Source organism: Chiloscyllium plagiosum, unplaced genomic scaffold (genome assembly GCF_037043375.1).
Source record: "Chiloscyllium plagiosum isolate Xiang-an unplaced genomic scaffold, Cpla_swu_hap1 HiC_scaffold_1, whole genome shotgun sequence".
In the NCBI taxonomy this organism is placed as follows: Eukaryota; Metazoa; Chordata; class Chondrichthyes; order Orectolobiformes; family Hemiscylliidae; genus Chiloscyllium; species Chiloscyllium plagiosum.
Genome location: NW_028270139.1, coordinates 100,226,189 through 100,247,908, shown reverse-complemented (window position 1 = coordinate 100,247,908; position 21,720 = coordinate 100,226,189). Strand labels below are relative to the sequence as shown.

The window sequence follows — 21,720 nt, the reverse complement described above, 5'->3', positions numbered from 1 at the left end:
TGTGTCAGGTGAGGTTGAGAGGGAGAGTCCTTCATGTTAACCTCAACTGGTGTGGGAATTGAACTCATGCTTTTGGTGTTGCTCTGTGTTGCAAACTAGCCATTGAGCCAACTGAGCTAACAAAATATACAGTTTGATAAAATTAATTAAATTGTTCCTTCAGCTGGTATCAGAAGTCACACTGTGTTGTACCAGCTGCTTGCCCTTTCCCTTTGCCAAAGCAAGGCATCCTGGGGAACAGGTAAACCAGCAGGAAAGCTTTAGAAATTCAATGTTGACAATGGGTTGGTCAAGTGGACAGGCCAGTAGCTGATGGAATTTAAACCTGATAAGTGCAAGGTGATGGAATTTAGAAGAAGAAACAAGATGAAGAACTATTCAATCAATGGCAGGACACTGGGTAGCTTAGAGGAACAGGGGGATCCTGGGGTAATTATTCACAGATACCTGAAGACAGCAGAGCACATGAATGGACAGTTAAGAAGACATACGAGACACTCACTTTCATCAATCTTGGTATACAGTATAAGAGCAAGAAAATAAATGTTGGAGCTGTACAGAGTGTTGGAGTACTGTATGCAGTACTCTGGTCAGAACAAAGAACAAAGAAAATTTACAGCCCAGGGACAGGCCCTTCGGCCCTCCAAGCCCGAGCCGATCCAAATCTACTGTCTAAACTTATCGCCCAATTCCTAAGCATGTGTATTCCTCTGCTCCTCACCTACTCATGCATCTGTCTAGACGCATCTTAATTGAATTTACTGTGCTTGCCTCTACTACCTCTGCTGGCAACACGTTCCAGACACCCACCACCCTCGGTGTAAAATACTTCCTGCATGTATTCCCATTAAACTTTTCACCTCTCACCTTGAAAGCATGACCTCTCGTTATTGAATCTTTCACCCTGGGAAAAAGCTTATCTCTACCTACCCTATCTACCCTGTCACTTCTCTACAGAAAGGATGTGACAGCACTAGAGAGAGTACAAAGAAGAGTCACCGGACCAAAAACAATAACTTTGTTTCTCTCTCCACAGGTGCTACCAGACCTGCTGAGTTTTTCCAACAATTTCTGTTATTGCTTCAGATGTCCAGCATAGGAGTTTTATTCGCAAGTAATAAAGATTAATGGATGCATTTAAGGGTGAGTAGGATAAGTACATTGAGGACAAAGGAAGATAAGGATATGCTGATCAGGAGACAGGAAGAGAGTTGGCAGAAGCTTATGTGAGGCACCAAAACTGGCATGAACTCATTGGGCCAAATAGCTTGCTTCTGAGCTATACTTTCCATGTAAACTGAGCCTGAGGTAGATCAGAAAAGTGAAGTTCTTTTAATATGAGGTGACAGTTGCAAGGATATCAGGAAGATGTTTGTAAATGCCAATATAGATGATGGCTTTACTTCTTCTGAGCTACAGAAAGTTAATTGCAGAGCATACAAAGTTCATGACTGGATCATGTTTGTTAAAATGATGACTATCGATTTCTTTCTGAAAATCCATATTTGTCACATCTTATCTGGCACACCCTTTATATAAACTCGTCAAACAAAACTTTGCCAAACGTGACTTTAACAAATTCATTCAAGTTGCCCTTACATTTCTATATATTTACCAATTTTGCATTATCCATCCAAGTGGTTCTTGGCTACAGAGTCAGTGAGGCATTCCAATTTAGTCATCCATTACAAATCTCTCCCAGTTTTCATTTCCATGACTTCAATGAAAACAAATTGTGAGAGGTATATATTGGAACATTGATGTGACATTGATCTTTTTACATATTTGACATAAGTTAAATTATTTTGAGTCTGCTTGTTTGTGATGTTGAACTGAATATTTTAGAGTTATTTTATTTACCCTTTCTTTCCTTGAACAACAATCCCATTCTAAAATTTTTACAGTTAAAAACAGTTGTGTACACTTCATACGTTCCTTTAATTATTTCCAGTTTTGTTAACTTATAATTCATTAGTTTAAGCTGCAGAGTCAGAAAGGCCTATAGAAAAAGGCCTGTCGGTCCTTTGATTCTGTGCCAGTCAATAATAGCCACATAACTATTCTGATCTCATTTTCCAGGACTACGCCCATAGCCTTGTAGGCCTTGGCATTGCAAGTATACATTTAAATATCTCTTAGATGTTACACCTTTACAGACGATGAGTTCCCAATTCCCATCACTTTCTGAGTGAGACCATTTATCCTCGGATTCCCTCTTCACTGACATTAAATCTGTAGCCTCCCCCACCCCAGTGAATGATTCCCTTCACCAAATGGAAAAGTTCCTTTTTGTCTACTCTATCTATGATTAGATTAGATTCCCTACAGTATGAAAACAGGCCCTTCAGCCCAACAAGTCCACACCAACCCTCCGAAGACAACCTACCCAGACCCATTCCCCTACTCTATATTTACCCCTGACTAATGCACCTAACACTATGGGTTATTTAGCATGGCCAATTCACCTGACCTGCACATCTTTGGAATGTGGGAGGAAACCAGAGCACCCGGAGAAAACTCACACAGATATGGGGAGTACATGCAAACTCCACACAGACAGTCATCCGAGCCAGGAATTGAACCTGGGACCCTGGCACTGTGAGGCAGCAGTGCTAACCACTGAGCTAACATGCTGCCCAAATTGTGATGCGTAATATATGACCCTCATGTAGTGTGCATCAATATTACATCACTCAGGAGTCTCTTCTGCTCCAAGAAAATAAATCCAATCTGTCCAATCTCTCTTCATAATTAAAACTCTCCAGCCCAGGCAATTTCCTGATAAATCCCATCTGCACCCTCTCCAGTGCATTCACGTCCCTCCTATAATATGGATTTTAAAACAGCACACAATACTCTAACTGTGGCCTAACCAATATGTTATACAATCCTAGCAGTACTTCCCTGTTCTTAAACTCCACACCTTGGCTAATAAAGGCAAGTGACTCATATGCCTTCTTAACCTGCCTGGCCTAACACTCTAAGGGACTGCTGGACATGCATACCTGATCCTTGGTGCTTTTCAGGGATTCATTTTAGTTTCTCACTCTCTGTGATATGTACAGAATGTTTTACTGTTACATATACAGTCATTGCCTCATCGGAATATATTTATTTTGTAATCTGTGCATTTTGTATTGCAGATCTGCAGCTATTAACTTGTCATCATCTTTGCTATTTTAACTGTCTAATAAATTATGGTGGGTTTTTAGAAAGTAGAAGGCTGCAGATTTTATGTACTAAGTACTCTCCAGAATCCTACCGTTCATCATGTATACCTTGCCTTGTTTCTCCTGCTCAAGTGCATCACTCATACATATCCAGATTGAATTTCATTTGCTCCTGATCAGCCCATCTGTCCAGCCATCCACATCCTCCTGTAATGAGACGTGTGTTGCTGCAGTCTCTGAGGAGTTACAAATGGGGCTGAACATTGAACCTCCTCATTTCTCACGTTATGATGCGGGGAAGGATACTGATGAAGCAGTTAAAGATAGTTGGACCTGTGGCACTACGCCCACTGAAGTATATGGCCTCCGGCTGGGCCCACGGGAACTATAGGCTTCTGTTTCTGCACTTCTGTTTTGTTATATGTACATTCAAATGACATCTATTTTGTCCATAAAAAGTTCTATCATCCCAACTTAAATAACAATCCATGTGACCTTTCAAGTTTGCTTACCTTTGGATTCTCTGCATGAGACAGCATGAGACAGCTAATGTACTGATTCTAACTGACTCTAAGTAGCTTTCTGCCATGGAGCAACACCTAACTGCAGCACCTAACAGCAGCAAACAAAACTGGTGTACTAAAGCATACTTCAGAGGCAGACTGCTAAACTGTATCATCTAGCATAAACTAAACTTGTGCATACTACAAGCAAACAATTTGATTTTAAACCAAGTTGTTATATTTGCAAAAACAACTTGGTTTCTCCTTGCCAATGATTTATAGAATTGGAAAGGTAAATCATAGTGTCAGAAGTTCAATGATTCAATGCACAAAGAGAAGGCTGAAAGAAACAAACTGAAACTCGGTGGATCTCAGGCCCTGCTGAAGCAAGTGCAGCAGAAAGTATTTTACTGCAGAGCATAATAACTGGGAGCTTTGTTGCTTTTTTGGCTGCAGAAAGCGCTGAAAGATTGCTTCAAACTATTTTCTCAATCATTATATGCAACAGAATTCAATTAAGTTAAAAAGAAAGGGCAGCTTGCAATAAGCATAGAGCAGGGGTGACAAGCCTGCAGCTATGGAACAGATAAGCTCTCTCGAAGAATGAGAAATCAAGGTAAAAGACTCACCTCAGCTTGGAAGCACAAGAAAGAAGAACTGAAGTTACATATTGAATTTCCAGTGACTGATGGGAGAAGTGCAAGTTAAAATGTTTTTACACCCTATATATACTTGGTAGATAGCATTACTTAGAAATTTACTTGGGTTGAAAACATTTGTCAACATTACGTGAGGACTCCTGCTTCTTGGATGCTGCCTGACCTGCTGCGCTTTTCCAGCAACACATTTTTCATCCCTTACGTGAGGACTGCACCTGTTCTGACATCCTGAAATGCACAGACTTGATCCCTCCAGAAGTGAGCTTTCACTAATGCTCCAATGTATTATGAAAGATTTCAGAGGAAGATGATCATCCGAGAAAGGAAAGATCACACACCTTCTATCACTTATACCCCTGCCATATCACCACGCTAACGGCGATCAGGATTTAGTAGCTGCTTGTGTGAAAGGAAATGTCCAATATGATAATTGGGGGCCTCCAAACTGACACTTCTGCCATGTGGCATCATACGTTAGATGAGATGGAAATACAGATGATGCCAACTTGGAAGGAGCAATCAGTTGTGACTAGGTCATTCAGCATTGCAACATGATTTGGAAAAATATGTACATGGAGAAATAAAAGCAGATGAAATTTAATAGTGACAAATATAATAAAACAAAGAACAGCACATGCTGGAGCTCTGGAACAAACAAAAACAGAAATTACTGTCGAAACTCAGCACGTCTGACAGTATTTATTGAGAGAGAAACAGAGTTAATGCTTCAAGTCCTGTGACCTACATGTTGAAACATATTATCAACCAACACGTTAACCTGAAGAGAATCCTGAACCAAGACTCCTAAGTCCCTTTGTGTTCAGATTTCCGAAGCCTTCTCCTATTTAGAAAATAGTCTAGCCTCTTTTCTTCCAACCAAAGTGCGTGACCTCACAATTTCCCACATTATATTCCATTTGCTACTTCTTTGCTCACTCTTCTAGACTGTCCATATTCTTTTACAGCCTCCCTGCCTCCTCAACAGTATCTGTCCCTCTACCCTATCTTTGTGCTATCTGACACTGAGCAATAACCCCCTCAAATTATTTGCCCAGTCGTTAATGTATAACATGAATAGTTATGGTCCCAAAACAGAACCCTGTGGAACTCCACTTGTCATCAGCTGCCATCCTGAAAAAGACCTCTTTGTTCATACTCTCTGCTTTCTGCCAGTCAGCCAATCTTTTATCCATGCTGGTACCTCACCCTAAAACCCAAGGGCTCTTACTTAAATGTTAACTCTGTTTCTCTCTCCACAGATGTTGCCAGACCTGCTGAGCTTCGACAGCAATTTCTGTTCTTGTTACCCGATGATCTGCCCGTAGAAAGAAAGCAAATGAGGAACGAGTGTGTGGTGCTCCCTTGGACTACTGGTGTACCACAAAATCTCTGATGGAGCTGGTGAGATAGGTGCACTGTTACTGAAACTCCAACCAAAAGTGTTTAAAGTGATGAGGAAATCAGTCGGCCTGGTGCTCAAAGTGTCCAATCACTGTAAATTAAAAATCAATAAAACAAAAAGGGTAGGACAGTGGCTCAATGGTTCCTCACAGAACCAGAGACCCAGGTTCGATTCCAGCCTTGGGTGACTGGCTGTGTGGAGTTTGCACATTCTCCTCGTGTCTGCGTGGGTTTCCTTCCACAATCTAAAGATGTGCAGGTTAGGTGAATTGGCCTTGCTAAATTGCCCAACGTGTTCAGGGATGTGTAGCTTAGGTGCATTAGTAAGGGATAAATATAGGGCAGGGAAATGGGTCATGGTATGTTGCTCTTCAGAGGGTCGGTGTGGACTTGTTGGACTGAAAAGCCTGTTTCTGCACTGTCGGGATTCTAGTTTTAATTCTATAAATACTGAAAAATGGAGCAAAATAAATTGCTGCAAGTTGGGAAAGTTGTTTTCAAACTACATATTCCCTTGGTCCATTCTGAAGGAAAGTCAGAGAAAAGACTACCATGTGTGATCTTGGTGTCGGATGATTGATGGTTGGGAAAAGATTTGAATAACTTGGACTGTTTATTTTTCAAAAGAATTCATAAAGGCATTGAAATGGTAGGAAATGGTTAGATTTTAAACCATGAGAGTGTAACAAGAGTTTATCTTGGTGCAACCCATTCAAACCAATTTTCAGACCGATATCAGTAAATTTTCTTCAGTGTGACAGTGAGGGAAAAGATCCTGGAAAACAATTGAGAAGAATTTAGGGACAGTGATGGGACAAATGCTGTGTTATTTTTTGGATGAATAAATTAAGAGAACTCAAATGGTATTTTCCATTTTTATTTATCAGGTTCATTCTGGACCATGAAAAATCTGTTCACTCTTCAACTGTTATTTTTGAGGAGGCATTCACCAATTTTACAAGAGTCAATGGTTATTTGGATTTCTACCTTGTGAAGTACTCCAGTATCCTGCATTGTAATCCAATGGAGGACAGCTAGTATTTTGGCCTGAGAGGTTTGGTCCTGTCACTGTTACCCTGGTGGTACAAGTACATCTGGATATGATCAAAGAACATCAGTATGATCTGCTGCAGGCCCCGCAGCAGAACTCCTTAACACATGCATTCCAAAATCTCCCACTTCTAATTCAAGCATTTTCTAGATAATGATGAAATGTTATATTGAGCATTGCTGTCAAACAGCCTTGATCATAAACTAATAGCTAATGAAGCAACTGCCCACACAGAATCCAAGAGTGGAACATTTGGGTTCCCAGTTAGTGGAACAGTGAACTTTGGTAGGACCATAAAACAGACAATACTATCCAGCTAGCCGAAAGTGAGGACTGCAGATGCTGGAGATTAGAGTCAAGATTAGAGTGATGCTGGAAAAGCACAGCAGGTCAGGCAGCATCCAAGGAGCAGGAAAATCAATGTTTCGGCCAGGAGCCCTTCGTCAGGAATGAGGCTGGAAGCCTCGGGGGTGGAGAGATAATTGGGAGGGGGTGGGACTGGGGAGAAGGTAGTTGAGGGTGCAATGGGTGGATGGAGGAAGGGGTATAGGTGACAGGTCAGACAGGAGGGTGGAGCAGATAGGTGGGAAGGAAGATTAGCAGGTGGGACAGGTCATGAGGATGTTGCTGAGCTGGAAGGTTGGAACTGGGGTAAGGTGGGGGGAGGGGAAATGAGGAAACTGGTCAAGTCCACATTGATACCCTGGGGTTGAAGTGTTCCGAGGCAGAAGATGAGGTGTTCTTCCTCCAGGCGTCAGGTGGTGAGGGCGTGGCAATGGAGGAAGCCCAGGAACTGCATATCCTCGGCAGAGTGGGAGGGGGTGTTGAAATGTTCGGCCACAGGGCGGTGTGGTTGATAGCTGCGGGTATCTCGGAGGAGTTCCCTTAAACGCTCGGCAAGAAGGCATCCAGTCTCCCCAATGTAAAGCAGATCACATTGGGAGCAATGGATACAGTAAATGACATGTGTGGACATGCAAGTGAAACTTTGATGGATATGGAAGGCACCTTTGAGGCCTTGGATGGAGGTGAGGGGGGAGGTGTGGGTGCAGGTTTTACAATTCCTGCAGTGGCAGGAAAGATGCCAGGAGGGAAGGGTGGGTCACTGGGGAGCATGGACCTGACCAGGTAGTCACGGAGGGAACGGTCTTTGTGGAAAGTGGAAAGGGGTGTGGAGGGAAATACATCCCTGGTGGTGGGGTCCGTTTGTAGGTGGCGGAAATGATGGTGGATGATGCGTTTATACAGAGGTTGGTGAGGTGGAAGTTGAGGACCAGGGGGGTTTTGTCTTTGTTGCGGTTGAAGGGGTGGGGTTTGATGGCATAACGTGGGATGAGATGTGGGAGGGGGAATTACAATCTTTAAAGAAAGCGGTGATCTGGTGTGTTCTGTAGTGGAACTGATCCTTCTGGGAGCAGATACAGCAGAGGCAGAGGAATTGGGAGTAGGGGATAGCATTTTTGCAGGAAGTAGGATGGGAGGAGGTGTAATCCAGGTAGCTGTGGGAGTCGGTGGGTTTGTAAAAAATGTTGGTGTTGAGTCAGTTGTCATTGATAGAGATGGAGAGGTCCAGGAAGGGGAGGGAGTGTCAGAGATGGTCCAGGTAAATTTAAGGTCAGGGTGGAATGTGTTGATGAAATTGATTAAATGCTCAACCTCCTTGTGGGAGCACGAGAGGCACCGATGCAGTCGTCAATATAGCTGAGGAAGTGGTGGTGAGTGGTGCTGGTGTAACTACAGAAGATAGACTGTTTTACATAGCCGACAAAGAGACAGGCATAACTGGGGCCCATACGGGTGCCCATGGCTACCCCTTTCATCTGGACGAAGTGGAAGGATTCGAAAGAGAAATTGTTGAGGGTCAGGACCAGTTCATCCGAACGAATGAGTGTGTCAGTGGAAGGATACTAATGGGGACATCGGGAGAGGAAGAAACAGAGGGCTTGGAGGCTCGGGTCATGGCGGATGGAGGTGGAGACGGATTGGATGTCCATGGTGAAAATGAGGGACTTGGGACCAGGGAAATGGAAGTCTTGAAGGAGGTGGAGAGTGTGGGTAGTGTTCTGAACATATGTGGGGAGTTCCTGGACTCGGGTGGATAGGACAGTTTCGAGATAGGTGGAGATGAGTTCAGTGGGGCAGAAGCAGGCTGAGACGATGGGTTGGCCGGGGTAGTTAGGCTTGGGGATTTTGGGAAGGGGGTAGAATTGGGTGGTGCGGGGTTCCCAAACTATGAGGTTGGAAGTTATGGGTGGGAGATCTCCTGAGGTGATGAGGTTGTGTACGATCTGGGAGATGATGGTTTGGTGATGGGGGGTTCTGGGAGATGTACAGCTGACCATTATAAATGAACCCATTCTCCCTTCCACTCTCTTCCTTCTTTAATTGCTGGCTGGCCTGGTATTGTTTGTTTTACACTTCTAGTAAAGTATGTTAATCCAATATATTTCCTTTCTATGGCAATGACTAGTAAGTTGTTTGATAATGATACAAGTTGTTGAAAAACAGTCACTTGCATTAGCACAGCTACAAATACAGAGTAAAAAAAAATATTTTGGTCCAAAGTCAATAGTCAATCTGCAATTAAAGTGCAGAATACTAGATATTGAAGGCAAAAATACTGAGCTTAGGGTAAAAGAATGGAGGTCTGAGGAACGGTCACTGGACCCAAAACATTAACTGATTTCTCTTCACAGATGCTGCCAGACATGCTGGGCTTTTCTAGCAATTCCTGTTTTTCTATAGAAGAATGAAGGTTTTCTTTTAATTTGGACAAGTTGCAGTTGGTTCACTTCGTATATGGGCCATCACCAACATCCCACACTCACTCCCCATACTCACTTCTGCTTGATGTCACTCGGGAGCAACAATATTGACAGAATGGTGCATTGTGTGAAAACTCCCACCAGGTCTTATGGCCCAGAATTGGAAGGTGACTACCAGTTTTCTAATGGTGAATGATCACTGAACAATTGACTGCAGTAAAGAAAGTGACAAGAACTATATTTCAAAAATATGAATTCTCTGACCAAACAGCTCGTTCCAGCTTCAACATGTCTGTCCAGAGGATAAGAAATGATATGTTCACTGCACTAACACAGAGTGCCAGTCCTCTCTGAAATATTTTTCTTTTGACAATTTGGAGAATTCAATTGTGAGTATGAGAATGTTCACCCGAAGACCATGGTCAGCAAATTGCTGCTTCCACACTTGTGCAGCATTCCATCGTCTTTTAGCCTCTCACTGCTCTGAGAATTTAAAATACAAGCCCTAGTTACGTTTTATGTTTTGGAGTCGGAGTTTCTGAATAGATACCTCTTGCTTTCTGAAACTCATGTAGGTACTTTTTTTTAGCACATTGGTGTTAAATTTTTCCATGACTGATGAACAGATGGGAAATCTGGACATGCTCCAGATGGATGGCCCTCGCATATTTCCATTAGGTTAGTAAATCCTGGAGGCTACAACTGATAGCAAATCAAGGGGATAGGAATTAGGCATATGTCCAAATCCTCATTATGCATTCTTTATTTCATCAACATTTTGCTCTGGAAACAATAAATGCAGCAACTTACCCCACTGTTCATGAACAAAAGTCACAATTATACAGAAGAAAATATTTTGTGTAGCAATTCATAATTTTCCGTGAAATTATAGGCACATATAGCTTGATTAATAAAAGAGATGAAGGTATCACATACCAACTCTTCAAGGTGTGGATGCCCCATGTCCCCTAACGTGGGGAAGGCCTGTCAAGTAAGTCATAGTGTCATAGAGTCACACAGCATGGAAACAGACCCTTCAGTCCAACTCTCCAATGCCGACCAGATATCCTAAATAAATCCAGTTCCATTTGCCAGCACTTGGCCCATATGCCTCTAAATCCTTCCTATTCATTCACCCATCCAGATACCTTTTAAATGTTGTAATTGTACAGCCTCCCACTTCCTCTGGCTCAATCCATACACACACCACTCTCTGCATTGAAAAGTTGCCCCTCAGGTCCTTTTTAAATCTTTCCCCTCTCATCTTAAACTTATATGCTCTAGTTTTGATTCGCAGACGCAGGGAAAAGACCTTAGGTATTCACCCTATCCACGCCCCTCATGATTTTATCAACCTCAAAAAGATCATCCCTCAGCCTCTGACACTCAAGGGAAAATAGTCTCAGCCTATTCAGCCTCTCCCTATAGCTCAAACCCTCCAAATTTGGCAACATCTTTGTAAATCTTTGCTGAACCCTTTCGAATTTAGCATCATTGCTATCATAGGGAGACCAGAATTGAACACAATATTCCAAAAGTTGCTTCGCCAATAACCTATCTGTTCCAATTCCTATACTCAATGAACTGACCGATAAAGGCAAGCATGCAAAACGCCTTCTTCACCACCCTGTCTACCTGCGACTCCACTTCCAAGAAACTATGCACCTCCACCTCTAGGTCTCTCTGTTTGGAGCATTCCCCAAAGTCCTATCATTAACTGTATAAGTCCTGCCCTGATTTGCCTTACCAACATGCAACACCTCACATTTATCTAAATTAAACTCTCTCTATCATCAGCCCATTGGCCCATCTGCTGAAGGTCCCATTGTACTCTCAGATAACCATTGTCACTGTCCACAACACCATCAATTTGGCTGTTATCTGCAAACTTACTAACCATACCTTCTATGTTCACATCCACATCATTTATATAAATGATGAAAAGCAAAGGACCCAGCACCAATCCGCTGGTCACAGAACTCCAGTGCAATAAACAACCTTCCACACCACCCTCCTATCTTCAAGTCAATTTTGCATCCAGTTGGCTAGGTCCCCCTGGATTCCATGTGATCTAATCTTACAATCCCGTCTACCATGCGGAACCTTGTCAAACGCTTTGCTGAAGTTCATATGAACAATGTCTACTGCTCTGCCTTCATCTATCTTCTTTGTCACCTCTTCAAAAACCTCAATCAAATCAATAAGATATGATTTCCCACACACAAAACCATATTGACTAATCAGTGCTTGCCTTTCAAATACGGGTAAATCCTGTCCCTCAGAATTCCTTCCAAAAACGTACCCACTACTGTCTTAAGGCTCAAGGCTTTTCCTTACAGCTCCCTGGCTTTACCTTACAGCCATTCTTAAATAATGGCACTGCATTAGTCACCCTCCAGTCTTCTGGCACCTCACCCATGACTGTTGAAGATACAAATATCTCAGCAAGAGACCTAGCAATCTCTTTGCTAGAATCTCACAAAGTTCTGGAATACACCTGATCAGGTTCCTGAATGTAGCTACCTTATTCATCCAGCACCTCCTCTTCTGTAATGTGGATACTTTTCAAGATATCACTTCTTATTTCCCCAAGTTCCTTAGCTTCCACATTCTTCTCCACAGTAATTGCTGATGTGAAATAGTTGTTTAGGTTCTCAGCCATTTCCTGTGATTTAACACATAGACAGCCTTTTTGATCTTTAAGGGGCCCTATTCTCTCTCTAATTACTCCTTTGCCCTCCCACTCAAACACTGAACAAGGCAGAGGTGGGCCTCCCCCATGAACAAAGACCCCCATGGAAGCCTTGCTCGCCAAAAGCTGCTGGCTGTCCAGAGGCTGACAGCTCTATGTTCAACGTCACCACCGGGAGGTGGAGGCGGGGGGTGACACAGAAAACATAGAAACAAGGAGCATGAGTAGGCTGTTCGGCCCTTCATGTCTGCTCTGCCATTCAATATGTTCATGGGTGATCCTCCATCACAATGGCATATTCTCACTTTCTCCTCAAATACCATTCAAATTTAAGATTTTATCTGTTTCTTTTGTAAATATATTCAGTGACTGTGGTTCTGTTCGCCGAGCTGGAAGTTTTTGTTGCAAATGTTTCGTCCCCTGTCTAGGTGACATCCTCAGTGCTTGGGAGCCTCCTGTGAAGCGCTTCTGTGGTGTTTCCTCCGGCATTTATAGTGGCCTGTCCCTGCCGCTTCCGGTTGTCAACCGGAAACGGCAGGGACAGTCCACTATAAATGCCGGAGGAAACACCACAGAAGCGCTTCACAGGAGGCTCCCAAGCACTGAGGATGTCACCTAGACAGGGGACGAAACATTTGCAACAAACACTTCCAGCTCGGCGAACAGAACCACAGCAACGAGCACCCGAGCTACAAATCTTCTCACAAACTTTGAATATTCAGAGACCTGGGCCCACAACCTTCTGTGTACTAACTTCCATAGATTCACTACTCTTTGAGTGAAATATCTTTCTTCATCACAGTCTTAAATAGTCAACAGGGATTCTAAGAATCTTCTCTGGTTCTAGACTCTGCAACCTCCCCGCATCCAGTCTATCCAGCCCTTTTATAATTTTGTAGATTTTAATCAAATCTGCTCTCACCCTTGTGAACCTTAATGAACACCGATCTAATTGAACTAATCTCTCCTCATACATCAGTTCTGCCAATCACAGTGACAGCTTTATGATAACTATGAATGCAATACTCCAGGTGTGACCTCACTAAGGCCCTGTATAACTGCCATGAGATACTCCTATTCTCTTGCAATGAATGCCAATGTACCATTTGCCTTACTAATTGCTTGCTAAACCTGCTTACTTGCATTGACTGGTATGGTAAGACACCAGATGCCCTTATATATGCACACTTCCTTATGGATCACCATTTACATGATACTCTGCCTTTCTGTTTTTCACATTGATGTGTTCAATTTTACATTTAGTTTTGTTGTACTGCATCTGCCATATGTTTGTTCACTCGCTCAACTTATCTAAATCTTCTTGAAGTATCTTTGCATTCTCCTTGCAAGTCCCAAGCTTGACCCAAACACACCAGCAACTTGGAAATGTTGCTTTTGTTTCTCCCATCCAGGTCATTTATGTGAAGAGTGAATATCTAGGGCTAAAGTACTGATCCTTGTGGTCTTAGACTAGTTACGGCCTGCCACTTGGAAAAATACCATTTGTTCCTTCTCTGTGTTTCCTGTCAACCAGTTCTTGTTCCATACCAATATATTATCCCCTGTGTAGAAAGTGAGGACTGCAGATGCTGGAAATCAGAGTCGAGAGTGTGGTGCTGGAAAAGCACAGCAGGCCAGGCAGGATCCGAGGAGCAGGGGAATCCTGCTCCTTGGATGCTGCCTGATCTGCTGTGCTTTTCCAGCACCACACTCTTGACTATTATCCCCCAACCCATGTGCTTTAGCTTTGCTCACTATCTCTTATGAGGGACCTTGTCAAAAGCCTTATGAAAATCCAAACACACCACATCGCTGGTTCTTCCTTACCTATCGGTAAATTATATCTGCAACAACCTCCAGTCAACATGTTAAGCATGATTTGCCTTTCATAAACTTTGTCTAATCTGACCAATGCTTTTTAAAATTCAGCTTCAAACCTTTTACAATTGTTTCTAGCATTTTCCCAACGATTGATGTTCGGCAATCTGGTCTGAATACTGTTTTATCTCCCTCCCTTTTAAATAGTGGGCTTACATTTGCCACCCTCAAATCTGTAAGAATTGCTTCAGAGTCTCCAGAATTTTGTAAGATGTCCATCAATACATCCAATATTTCCATGGCCGCTCCTTTCGTATTCTGGGATGTCAATTATCAGGCCCAGGTGATTTGTCAGCCTTTAACCCCATTCACTTCCACAACACCATTTTCTAACATATACTGATTCTTTTCAATGGCCTCTCACTAGACTGTTGATTCCATATTGTTTCTGGGAAATTATTTGCGCCCTCTTTTCTAATTCTTCTGCGTGTGTTCAATTCTTCTGCCATTCCTTTGTTCCTCGTTGCAATTTCCCCAGCTTCTGGCTGTAAGGGAACTGCATTTGCCTTTTGTAGTCTTTTTCTCTTCACATAATAGAAACTTTTACAAACAATCTCTATATTCTCTCCAATTTTACTGTTGTACTCTATCTCCTGCCCCTCAGCAACATTTTTGTTTCTTTTTGCTGAATTTAAAATGCTCCCAATCTTTAGACTTGCTGCTTTTTCTGGCAATTTTACATACCTCCACTTTAGATCTAATACTACCATTAATTTCTTTTCAAAGCCATGGTTGACTCCACTTCCTCATTTGTTTTTGTGCCAAACAGGAATGAATAACTGATTCATTCACATTGTTCTCTAAATATGAACTACCATTAATCCTTTAGTAAGGTTCCACAATCCATCCTTAACACTCCATGCCTCATAGCCTCATAGTTCCCTTTTTTTAGATTCATGCCCTTTGTTTCAGATTTTACTACATCCTTCTCTGTCTTAATAGAGGAGGTGAGTACAATAACCACCTGAGGTCCAGGTGTGGCCAAGCAACAAATGGGTGATGACAGAAGAGGGTTAGAGGTTGGGAATACAGTAGAAAGGCATGGTGGGGTTCAGCAGCACAGGCAAGGGAGTACCTGTCAGAGCCAAACCCCTCCTGATGCAATGTTTCTCAATCGGGCACTTTGGTTTTGAGCGAGTTACGTCTGAGCCCTGAAGAAACCTGAATAGGTTTGTTTTTTGTATTGCCCACTTGTTGATTTCCCCACTAGATTCTTGTGGTTAATACCTATACCTGTAATGGATAAAACCCTTATGTGGGCTTTCATTGCACAATTGGTGGCCAGTTAGAAAGTTTATATGAGTGCTTTCCCAGCATGGACTTGATCAGGGTGGAAGTGAATGGTGGCAAAATCACCTCTGATCACAACCCGGCTCCCTGGGATTAAATTGCACTCTCCCACCAAACCCCACTGCTGGATAGGTTATAACATTTTGTCCACTGGGTTAAAAGTAATAAGTGGAGATAATAATTTAAAAAAGAAGATAAACTGAAACATTAATGAAAATATCTGAGGAAACAAATGTTGAATGATTAAAGTTGGACTTTTGAATCACATACTAACTTATACATTTAGGAAGAGAATGGAAACTTATGATATTAATTGACTATTTGCAATCAATCACTTGGGCAGTTACCATATGATGAGTTACAGAGACTGTGTAAATAGAGATTTCTTGACTTGGGATAGACAGCCAAAGGTACTATACAGTAAAATGCCTCGACTCCAATCTACACAGTCCACACTGAAATGGTGATGAGACCCCTTCTCCTTTAAACAACTAGAAAGCAGGGAAGAAGGTATTCAAAAAAACTCATGGAAGGGAAGGTGTGAAATTAAAACTAAAAAATGCAAATCAGAGATTTTAATATATTCCGAAACAATGAAAATATCTTCAAAGATCTTTTTCTACCATCATGCACAGAACTAAACTATCAAAGTGACCAGCTTTTCAGAAATATTTAGTTAGAAAGGGGAATGGAGATTGCTTTATGCTAACTATAAAGTGGCCACAGAGAGAGAGAAAATAGTTTATCTGTTGGCACCTTTATTTCTGTGTTTAAGTGACTTATTGCATGCTGTAGAATTCAACAGTTTAGCGTTACCATGCATACAGTAGCAGTCCACATTCAATGAAACATACCAATTCTGTTCAGTCTGTCAATTGCCACAGTTTCAAATGCCCTTCGCATCATTGGGTATTGCTCCAGCACTTCATTGAAATGATCCACAGAGAGGGAGTAGAGTCGACAGTAGGTGTCAGCTTTCACACTGGCAGTACGCCGTCCTTTAGTGAGTAAGCAGATTTCTGAAGAGGGAGAAACAAGAAATAAAAATTCAGAGGCAGGTATTGAATCTGTCAGGCACTCCAAGAGATTATTTTGTTCAACCCAAAGTGAATGCCAGAAATTGATCTGGTTTCTTCGCTCCCAGTAGTTTTGGTTTGGGTGGTGGACCAAAGATTGACTTTTTTTTATTTCTCAATGGGGCATTGTGCTTTTGCTGTGTGTAAATTTCATTTTTTTCCAGTAGAATTCATAATTGTGATTGTCTAACCTCAACAGGAAGATGATGCAATAGTAAAATTCATCTCCGTGTCCATAAGACCAAAATATATGAGAGAAACAGGCTACCCAGCCTATTGAAACTGGTCTGCCATTTGATCAGAACTGACATGCAAAAGTGGGAAGACATTAGCTAAGATTCACTAATTTGGGACAAGATTTTCATGGATAGCAGGATTTCCCACACTGCCACCTGAAGAGTTGGCAGGGAACGCATCACCACAGGTCTCCATTGCCACATAATTGGTCTGGCACTCTGAAGGGCGTTAATTGGTGACAGGGCTTCTACTTGGGTGGATATCCTGCCTCAGACTGTAGTCCCAGCACCACCAATGGCAGCAGTAGCCAGGTTCGAGTTGAGAGTATGATGCTGGAAAAACACAGCAGGTCAGGCAGCATCCAAGGAGCAGGAAAATTGATGTTTTGAGCTTAAGTCCTTCATCTAGATTGAGGCTGTGAGCCAAGGGGGTGGTGATGTAGTTAAGAGTGCGCTAGGAAGATGGAGGTGGGGATGAAGGTGATAGGTCGGAGAGGAAGGTGGAGGGAATAGATGGGAAGGAAGATGGAAGGTAGGACAGATCATGAAGGTGGTGCCAAGTTGGAAGGTTGGAATTTGGATAAGGTGGGGGGGAGGGGAAATGAGGAAACTGGTGAAATCCACATTGATGCCGTGGGGTTGGAGGGTCCCGAGGTGGAAGATGAGGTGTTCTTCCTCCAGGTATCAGGTGGTAGGGGTTTGGCGATGGTGGAGAACCAGGACCTGCATGTCCTTGGTGGAGTGGGAGGGGGCGTTGAAGTGTTCGGCCACAGGGCAGTGGGGTTGGTTAGTGTGGGTATATCCACCAGAGATATAGCTCCTTCTCCACCCCTATCCACTTTCTGCAACTACCTCATCAGGTCGACATCCCTAACAAACCACCCTCCCCATCTGGCACCTTCCCCTGCCACCGCAGGAATTGCAAAACCTGTGCTCACACCTCCACCCTCATCTCTTTCCAAGGCCACAAAGAAACCTTCCATGTCCATCAAAGTTTCACCTGCACTTCCACACATGTCATTTACTGTATCCGTTGCTACCTACGCTGCAGTGGCCTCTACATTGGGAAGACAGGATGCCTACTCGCAGAGCACTTCAGAGAACATCTCCAGGACACCAACACCAACCAATCCCACCGCCCCGTGGCCGAACACTCTCCCACTCCACTGAGGACATGCAAGTCCTGGGCTTCCTCCATTGCCAAACCCTTACCACACGACACCTAGAGGAAGAACACCTCATCTTCTACCTCAGGACCCTCCAACCGCACTGCATCAATGTGGATTCACCAGTTTCTCATTTCCCCTCCCCCCCACCTTATCCCAGTTCCAACCTTCCAATGCGGCACCACCCTCATGACCTGTTCATCTTCCTTCCCACCTATTCACTCCACCCTCCCCTCTGACCTTTCACCTTCACCCCCACCTCCATCCACTTATTGCACGCTCAGCTACCTTCCCCCTCAGCCCCACTCCCTTGGCTCACAGTCTCATTCCTAATGAAGGGCTTTTGCCCAAAACGTCGACTCTCCTGCTTCTCAGATGCACTGACTGGCTGTGCTTTTCCAGCACCACACTCTTGACTCTGATCTCCAGCATCTGCAGTCTTCACTTTCACATAGCCAGGTTTGAGACTACCCAGAATCTAGGTCCTGAGTCCAGGACCAGGAATGTCCAGGTGGTCTGGAGGCAAGGCAAGAAAAGGAAGTGAGGCCTGAGGGGGCTGGGAAGGCAGAGGTGGTGGGTTCCAATAGAAAGGGTCATGGTATCCAAAGGGGCAGGTGTTGGTAGATTGACGACAACCTTGAGTGAAATACCCTTCACCTCATGTTGACCCTCAGCAGGACGACCTGGGATCCAATATGATGGAACTTTGTTCCTGGCAGCCTCAAAATTGTTGTGGAGCAGGAAAGGGCTCCTATGTGGCCAATGATTAATCATTCATGGGATTCAACTGGGGTGAGGGCAGGCAGATTGCCCTCGGTTTTGCCCACACCTTGGAGATCTGAGAACAGGTAAGGGGCAGGCAGGAGGGGGAAGGGAAAGCTGTCCAGGCTGTTATAGTTATTCGGCATGCAAACCTGCTGACAGACATTGTAAAATCCTGCTTCTGACTTAGAGCAGAGTCCTTGTTGAAAAAAAAATGTTTTTCAGTTTTGGAGATGATTGAACTTGGATGTAACTCCTTTAAAGCTGAAATGAAAGAGTAAAAAGCAGCAAAAATGATGGAATTATTATCCATTCCAAGACACCTTTCTCAGGATTAGTGGGATAGTGGTGAACTAAATGGATTAAATGGAAAAATAATAATAATTTGGTGAAATAATGTTAATGATTTTTGGGTAATATATGACTTGAGATGCAAGCAGAATAACCCCATGTGCCTACATTTCTTTGGATGACATTCAAATTTACTGCTTAAGTGAATGTAAAAAAAATCCAATGGTCCTATTGAAAGAGGAGCAGGGAACTTCTGGCAATTATGTAGTTCTCATATGATATCAATAGATCAGAATATCCAGTAATTATCTTAGTGTTGCTTGTGGGATTCTCTGTGTACCATCTGGCTGTTTGCTATCTTTCCCAATATTAGAACAGTGACTACATTTCCCATCTACTTAATTGGCAGCAGTGTATTTCGAGATACCACCCTGAGGTCACTTAAAGCAAGTTTTTTCTTTACTTATGTGTCACTAGGATCGCTTATGTCTTTCGATTATAGAGAGCATATACTCTGTAACATCAAGAAACTGGAAGAATCAATTTGACATTGTACAATTTTGGGAAATAGATGGTAACAGGAACTTTCTATGTTTGCTGCTTGTGGAAGTACATTGACATTCTACACCTTTGATTGCTGAGCTGATGACGACAATTTAGTGATACCAAGAACAAGCAGCCAATACAGTTAAGGTTAAAAATCACATGACACCCCAGGTTAGAGTCCAACAGGCTAAGAGTCACTTAATGCACGCTCAACCACTGGTATAACCCTGTCATTTACCTCAAAGAAGTGGATTTCATATTTAATTGATCAGAGATGGTTAGAGGGAGGAATCATGGATTGAAAAAGCTTAAGTATTGTATCAATGAGGTAATGGGATTATTTGAGGAAGTAACTAACATGGTGAGCCATACAGGAGCAAGTGAGAAGAGGGCCTAAGGCATTTTGCAAGCAGCACGTGAAGGAGCAGGCAAAAGAAGTGATCTGTGACAGGCAGTCAGCATCAGTTAGAGGACTAGGCAAGGAAAGGAGCCTGTGACAGGCAGTCAGCATCAGTTAGAGAACCAGGCAAGGAAAGGAGCCTGTGACAGGCAGTCAGCATCAGTTAGAGGACCAGGCAAGGAAAGGAGCCTGTGACAGGCAGCCAGACATTCCATTCATTGGAATGGAATAGAATTGGTTCTTAAAATTAACAGACAAAGGAGCTAACATTTTATTGAGTTTCTGATAAGTGTTTAATCTCCTTTGCTATTCTTAAGTTTGAAAATCATATAAAAATTGGCAGTAAAATGAATAAAATAAATAAAATTCAATATAAATAAGGAAATAGTTAATTATTTAAAACTCATGAAGAGTGGGTGATATGAAAGCTGCATCATATAGAAGCTCCTGGATACCATGTTTGTAATGGACAATTTTCAGAAACTGGCCAAGCACTGTCTCCCAGTATTTTAATGGGACATGGATAAACTTACATATTGAGACTGGATGACTCCGTCCATACTATCCAGAGGCAGTGAACAAAGCCATCAGGGCACACAATATGACTCTACAAACTATCGAACCATCAATATATCTTCAGATTTGGAACCACTGCATCGGAATGTGGACTCTTTGTATTTAAAAGCAAAACCGATCTGTCAACTGATGAGAATCTTCCCTATTGGAACTGCCTTCATATGCGAATAGTTTTCATGGCTAAATCTTATTTTTTGACTTAAGTCTGAGTTGAGTCAGATTTCCTACTGTGTTTCTTGCCGCAATGTTCAGCAAGTTTTCTCAATGTTTCTTATTAAATTCATCTCATTAATTAACTACCAACAGGCTGATTGTGACTCACTCCTGGTCTATGGAGTCACTGGCTTCCTTCACCAAGACCTCCCCGACAGGATCACTGATCATGGCTGATAACCTTGACTTACCGTACTGGGACCCTCTGACTTATGGGTGCAGGCAAGGACTTCAGTGAAGACTACTCCCCTAAGAGTTTGAGACATGGATGCCTGCTTGTTGCACATTCAGCATGTTTGCCATGTCAGGCACATGGAGCAGGTGTGAGATTGACACAGCACACTGCTACACAACAAAATGTGCTCCCCCCTCCCTTTCACTGGCAGCTGGTTCACTGCAAGGCAAACTGCCTGTTTGTGTGATGGTGATCATTAGCATAGCAAGACAGGGATGCTGTGAATATGTAGACAGCTGCTAAGCAAGTGAGCACTAATGAACAAATAAGATCCTTGGGATGCAACCTGGTCCAGTCTGTGAAATGGGTGCCTGTCCCTGTGCACCAAGTGTCCTTGCTGCAGCCTTTCAATGCTAGTTACTAGTCAGCCATGCAATGCAGGATTGTGCTTCCACTGCCAGTGTATAGTAGATGTGCCAGGATGACCGTGATGTGCTGGCTGATTCTGGATACCACTGTCCATGGAGGAGCAGTGCACTCAACTGGTGCCCGTGGATTATGTCCTGAGATGTTATTGCAAACTGTCCAACACAGAGATCGATTGGAGCAAGTGGTGAGTTGAATCCACATTGGTTTCTTTGTCATGTTTTCCTGATGTCTAGCTTATTTGGCAAATAAGATGGGAATGTTAATATTAGTGAGGTGAGGTCTGTTTAAAAAGGCATTTAGCAAGGGTTAGTCCCTGTAAATTAGCATCTCGCTGTGCCTGGCCAGAGCTCACCATGATCTTGAATTAATTGCCACAGAAGGCCATGGAAGTCAGGTCACTAAGTGTATTTAAGACTGAGATAGATGGATTCTTGACTATCA

At 43.0% G+C, this 21,720-nt stretch overlaps 1 protein-coding gene across 1 annotated transcript in view; it reads right to left on the bottom strand.

Moving 5' to 3' along the window:
• LOC122549029 (potassium/sodium hyperpolarization-activated cyclic nucleotide-gated channel 1-like) overlaps nucleotides 1–21,720 on the bottom strand; it is a 279,591-nt gene that overhangs the window by 28,662 nt on the left and 229,209 nt on the right. Inside the window, exon 7 of the mRNA XM_043688170.2 lies at nucleotides 16,264–16,428. Within this exon, the coding sequence (XP_043544105.2) occupies nucleotides 16,264–16,428 (165 nt within the window). The remainder of the gene's footprint in view (nucleotides 1–16,263; nucleotides 16,429–21,720) is intronic.